We start from the raw sequence: 6,555 nt of genomic DNA, 5'->3' as shown, positions 1-6,555 counted from the left end.
TATATATATATATATACATATATATATATACATATATATGTATATACATACTCACCACACACACATACACATATATATAGGTATATGTACACACCATACATACATGCCAAAGATAAATGAAATTGAAACAACTCTGCTGAACTAATGAGAAATCTGCAGTCATGCCATCCGGACAATAGTTGGATATATTTCTACTAGTAATTGTTTGTACTGTTGGCTAAAATGACAAACTACTTGAATACCAAACTTGAGAACCTGGGCTTCACAAAACCAAAGAGAATGTTCCTAGTTCGAGAATTACAGCGCAAAGCCATTAAAAGTACTGTGAAAGAAAATGAAAAACACATGAGGTTTAGCATGCATATACATATGTTTACACATGTAAACGTGTCTTTATGTACAAAGCACACAATGCTTTCATGCATGCATATTTTGCATATACGTAATTGTAAATGTATGTGCATATATACATGCATACATTTATGCATGCCTATATATATATATATATATATATATATATATATATATATATATATGCATATGCATAGGTATACAATTACACACACACACACACACACACACGCACACACACACACATACATGTACACATACATATATATATATATATATATATTATATCAGTAGAATATTACGTGAGTGTTAAGTTTAGCTCTATATTGGAAGTTTCAAATCCCACACCCATCCCCATGAAATGATTAAGATAACATGTAATTAGAATGATGTGTAGAATGCAATTAGTCCCACAATAAGCTGGTGAAACACTTGTTAATGATATAGTGCATCTCTAGTTACAATGGTGCATATTAGCTGTCTGGTCTTTTGTACCTATTTATAAAACGCCAGTTGATGTATTAGTAATAGATACAGAGGCATGATAATGACGGAATGCGTACATGTATGCGGTCACTTACACAAACGGACACACACACGCGCGCGCGCAGATATTTATATAATATACATACACATAAATATACACATACACACACATATATATGTATACATATATTCGTGCATAATATATACATGCTATAATTGAGCCCTGACACGGATCCCTAGATCCAGCCTTAACTGTGATCTTGGAACCTAACGGTTGAACCAACTCTCGTTAAGGAGCTTCCGTGATGTTTACTGCTCCTCTTCTCATGTCTCTGTATACTGCTGCCTGGTTGCGGTGAAATTTTTTATTTTATATTCTTCTCTTGGTTATTCTCTTCTGATGTCGGAGTTTTTTCACTGACAGCTTTTAGCTCCTGCTTGAGGCTAATCAGTTTGCAAGTGAGTGTCCTCTTTTTGCTGTCTCCAAACATCATTTCTATCTCCTTCTTTACTTTCTGTTGGCGGGACGTATAGTGATGTATGTATGTTTGCATTTACGTACGTACGTATGCATGCTTACATGTATGTATATATGTATGTATGTCTTTATGTATGTATGCATCTTCTTGTTTTAGTCATTAGACTGAAGCCGTGCTGGGGTGCCGCCAAGTACATATATTTTTAAACCTGGTACGTATTCTATCAGTCTGTTTTTTCAAGCTGTGGTGGGGAACAAATACAGGCACAAAAAACGCCGCGCGCGCGCACACACACACTAACACACTCACACACACAAGCACACATATAACAGGCTTCTTTCAGTTTCCGTCTGCCAAATCCACTCAAAAGGCTTTAGTCAGTCCGAGGTTGTAGTAGAAGACATTTGCCCTAGAGCCACGCAATAGGACTGAATCAGGAACCATGTGGTTAGGAAGCAAATTTTTTACATATATATAAGGTAACATAGAAAACGTAAAAATGTCTCAGAAATCCGGACACCATAAACCACGCGCGCATAAAGGCGCAACAAATGCAACCAAACCATTCCATCGACATTATTAACAAACATACAGATGAAGAAACAGGTCTTATGTACACCAGCATACAAACTCTTAGCTTCTCATTTTCTTCTCCCTCTACTATGTTCTTAGTGGTGTATATATCGGTCTGTTGTTTTCTTCGTGTTGTTTTTATGCTAATAATTCTTTCTTCTATAGGCACAAGATCCCAAATTTGGAGGAGTGGGCTAGTTGATTACATCAACTCCAGTCCTCAATTGGTTCTTATTTTATCAACCTCGAAAGGATGAAAGACAAAATCAACCGCGGAGGAATATGAACTCAGAATGTAGGGGCAGACAGAATGCTGCTAAGTATTCTCCCCGGCGTGCTAACGATTCTGCAGGTCGCCGCCTTTTCTTTTTACGTTAATAATGCTCACAAAGCGCGCCGGATGCATTTGTCGTGTAATAGGGTTTTTATGGTCTTGTCATCTACGGTGGCTGGCTTTCTGAAACACTTTAAAAATTACATAGAGCACTGATGCCGTTTACGTATTCAGTGTTTCTTTTGTTTACGACGTGCGGACTCTAGCCTATCTGGAATTGTGAAGATTATCGTCAAGCCACATGGAGTACAGGAGCGGAGTACGAAATTTATTTTATGTGCCTCAACCTTTTGGCAACGAGTTGTGCTTTCGGCGCAAATTTTGAACTCGTGTGTGCGTGTGTGTGTGTGCACGCATGCGTGTAAGAGTAAGGATGTATCTGCGTATGTATATATATATATATATATATATATATATAATCAGAATAGCTGGGTGAGGTTTGTTTTCCATGGGTTCGCAGGTGAGATTTGAGGCCAGCCAAGGACAGACATGGTCTGTCACAGACTGTGCACACAAAAAGGTCCTTGTCATTCACCTTCTCAGTCTTCACCTTTTTCCTTACATGTATGTAATATGTATATGTATATATGTGTGTGTCTGTATGTGTGTATAGACATGTATGTATGTTTCATAACACACACATGCACAATTTTAAAAATTCAATTAGTTTCACACACACTTTGAAACCGTTGGATGGAATAACTGGTACTGTACTTTGGCTTCAAAACCATGACGAAATCAATTTAGGCAGATGTTACTCCTTGATCATAAAATTTTCGTTTCTGTTATCTGCTGTAATAGTAGATTCTAAGGAGTTCTAAAGTTGAAAGTGAGAAAAAGTTATTTGATATGGAGGCCTGGAAGCCAGCTGAATGTTAGAAGACACCTATATCGTGATGATTTGCGCTGGATATCAAAATGCGAACATCATGACTACTACGGAATGCTCTGTGAGTATTGTAAAGGTCAAAAGACATGACATAAACAGCAACAGCAGAGATTACGGAATCGTGACCAGCGGGAAGAAGAGACACAGCAGGTGTTCTGACTGCGTCCGCTGCCGGAGTTCATCCAATAAGAACAGAACAAAGTGACTGAAGATCAGAGCAAGAGAATCTAGACCTTGGCGTAAGAGATAGGTGTCCGAAACGCCACCATGATGCTAGCCCGCCATGAATAGTTCGTTACTTCTTGTACAAGAAGCGCAACGGACGAATTCTGACAGCCAATGCCAAGGAGAACCGCTTGACAAAGGTAAAGAAGCTTTTGAACAATCTAAGGCATACTGTTAAGCCGGAGATTATCTGAATCTTCTTCACTGACTCTTCTCTCATAGAGGACTTCTATGAATAACATCTGAATTTGACAAAAACTCATAAGGCCATTTCTGACATTTGTTTCAGCTTATGTTCCTCCGTGGTGTTAAAAAATAGAAGGGAGGTATATTTGGAAAAATTCAGAACTAGCCACAAGTTCTATAAGATTTCGCTGCTTACTTTACTATTCTTCGATGAAATCTAAATATAGTTTGTTGTGGCACAATATTTTGAGGAGAAGAGAGAGGGGAGTTTGACAAAGATATTTTGTTGTGTGTTAGCAATATTTCTACAACTGTGAATCGAACACTGACTGCCGAATTATTTCCTTAATCGTTGTCCTTATTAAACTATGCTGAAAAAATATAGTGATTTACTTTTAACGAAGTACAAGATCGCAGATTTATAATAAAGATAGCGTAGATGTTGACTTTTAACCTGAAGATACTCTACCCAGTCCTCCTTCTCCAATCTGTTGACCTCTGGAATTCCTTTCGTACTCATGTCTTCCTTGCGGGAGATAATTTACTAAGGTTGACGTGGAATATTAATGGCATCAATCTCACTGATCTTGGAGGGTCTGTAGCGGTCATAAGCACTGCGCTTTCGAACTCAGTAAATTAAAGACTTTAGAAGACAGGTACAAAAAATCATATTATCGACCGTGTTTTACATTTTAAAAAAATAGCTAGGATGATATTTAAGTTTATCTGTTATTTCTTTCAGGTCGAGCAAACTTGAAGAGGTTATCTCGCTATTGAAATGTAATATTCCTATCGTATTCCCCTATATAAATAAGGGACATTCAGTAGTAATACACGAGTACGGAAACCACAGCAGCATATTTCCATACACTATTGTTCAAAATAAAGCGTCTGATTTAATCTAAATATTTCTAACATAATGAGAATACACTAATAATGTTACAGAATTTTGGTAATGTTAGAAACGTAAATGAGTACTCATAGAATATATATCATTAAATGCTAATTAATAGGATTGATCAATTAAAATAACACTTGAAGAAAGAATCATAATTGAGGAATTTTTTCAGACATTAGGAAGAATGTTTATAAATTTAAAATCATTACTGTTACTAAAATATCTCAAGAATAATTTATACTTTCACCTACATTCATTTATTATTCCTTTAATATTTTCATTTTATTCTACCATTATTTATTTTAATAAATTCTTTTACTTTTTGCTTTCGTTAAACAGAATTATGAAGAAGACGAAAATATTTATACTTGTTCTGCTTACATACAGTGCAATCACACTGACGCTTTGGGTCAAATGGAATTCCACTAAATTTTGTACAACGAACATGAACACTCGTTCTATATTTCAAAATCACAAACTTAGGAGCTATGAATCACAGATAGAATCGACAACACACATTCTCAAATTTGATAATAAATCATTGGAATGTGCACCCCACAGAAAAAAAAAGGTAAATTGCAAGCTTCTATTTAGAGGAGATTCTGATTATATCAATGAGGTTAACTTAATGAAAGAAGATAACATGGATTCCACTTGCAGCTTGAAGGAACTTGTAAAAAATTGTACCAAGTTCCGTCAGTCACATGGATATTTTAGCAAACCAGTTACCCCGATGGAGCTCGATTATCCAATCGCTTTTGCCATTAAAATACATACAGCACCAAACCAATTCGAAAGATTATTAAGAGCAATCTATTTGCCTCATAATGTTTATTGTATACACGTTGATACGAAGGTTGATAACAATACATTTGAACTGATAAAAAATATCAGCACCTGTCTTCCGAACGTTGTACTTGCAGAGAATCGAATAAATGTTGTATATGCTACTTTTAGGCATTTACAAGCTGAACAAGAATGCATGAAAACATGCACCAAATCAAATGTAAAATGGAAATACTACATAAATCTTACTGGTCAAGAATTTCCTTTGAAGACAAACCTGGAATTAATTGAAATTCTGAAGGTTTTCAATGGAACTAACGATATTGAAGCATACAAGCACCCCAAACACTTAGATTGGCGTGTAAAATATAAAATAAAACTCAATGAGAAATCATCTACTTTAACAAAGGAAAGGAAAATACCCTTGAAATATCAAATGCAGTTGTATAAAGGAAGTGCCTATGGGATGTTTTCACGAGAATTTATTGAATTTATCTTAGAGGATGATGTTGCAAAAACCATTTTTAATTGGATGAATGATACATATTCACCAGAAGAAAATATCTGGTCAACTCTTAATTCTCTAGAATTTTCCCCTGGTGGCTCTAGTGGCATTGAAATTCGTCACGATAAAAATCATCATGCCTCAAAAGCTGTGATATGGAGCTGGGATCCCGCTGAATGTTTCGGTAAATATGTTCGTGGTATATGTATTTATAGTGTAGCAGATCTTCCGTGGCTCAATAGCCGTCCTGAAATAGTAGCTAACAAATTCTACGAAGATACCGATTCTATAGTCTTAGACTGTTTAGAAGAATCGTTAAGAAACAGAACGCTAATCCAAAACGTTGATCAGCTCAATTGGTACTATTATCGTAATCTTCCGCATGTCAGGTATAATGCAAAACTAAAAACCAATGAAAAAACAAAAGAATTTCTGCTAAGCAAGAAAAGAAAATGGCTTTTGCAACAAACGCAGTTACTTAAAACTGAGACAAAGAAACAGACTATTAAAACAGAAAAAAATTTAACAATGAATAACAGTTGAAAAATAGTATCATTATTAAATATATAATTCAATCACAAACAACAACCACCATCACAACCAACAACAGCAGCTACTACTACTACTACTACTACTACTAATAATAATAATAATAATAATAATAATAATAATAGTAATAGTAATAATAATGATAATAATATTAAAAACATTGAGGAGGGTAAAAGTGGTTTTAAGAAATCGAAAAATGTTTGGTATGACATAAAAGAAAACACTTAGCAGGTAATAGTTTAGACAAATTTTCCACTCTCTTTAATCATTGGTAACTTTGTATATGTGATCTGA

General features: G+C 35.3%; 1 protein-coding gene across 6 annotated transcripts in view; it reads left to right on the top strand.

The window, feature by feature from the left end:
* The window catches only part of LOC106882458 (beta-1,3-galactosyl-O-glycosyl-glycoprotein beta-1,6-N-acetylglucosaminyltransferase 3), a 148,330-nt gene extending 141,781 nt beyond the window's left edge, over nucleotides 1-6,549 (top strand). For all 6 annotated transcript variants that reach the window (XM_052973546.1, XM_052973547.1, XM_052973543.1 and 3 more), the window contains one exon: nucleotides 4,761-6,549. In XM_052973546.1, the coding sequence (XP_052829506.1) occupies nucleotides 4,765-6,255 (1,491 nt within the window). In that variant the 5' untranslated portion in view covers nucleotides 4,761-4,764 and the 3' untranslated portion in view covers nucleotides 6,256-6,549. The remainder of the gene's footprint in view (nucleotides 1-4,760) is intronic.
* Nucleotides 6,550-6,555: the final 6 nt, after the last annotated feature.

Source organism: Octopus bimaculoides, chromosome 16 (assembly GCF_001194135.2).
Source record: "Octopus bimaculoides isolate UCB-OBI-ISO-001 chromosome 16, ASM119413v2, whole genome shotgun sequence".
In the NCBI taxonomy this organism is placed as follows: Eukaryota; Metazoa; Mollusca; class Cephalopoda; order Octopoda; family Octopodidae; genus Octopus; species Octopus bimaculoides.
The sequence above is the reverse complement of the archived record's forward strand: the minus strand, read 5'-3'. Positions and strand labels throughout refer to the sequence as shown.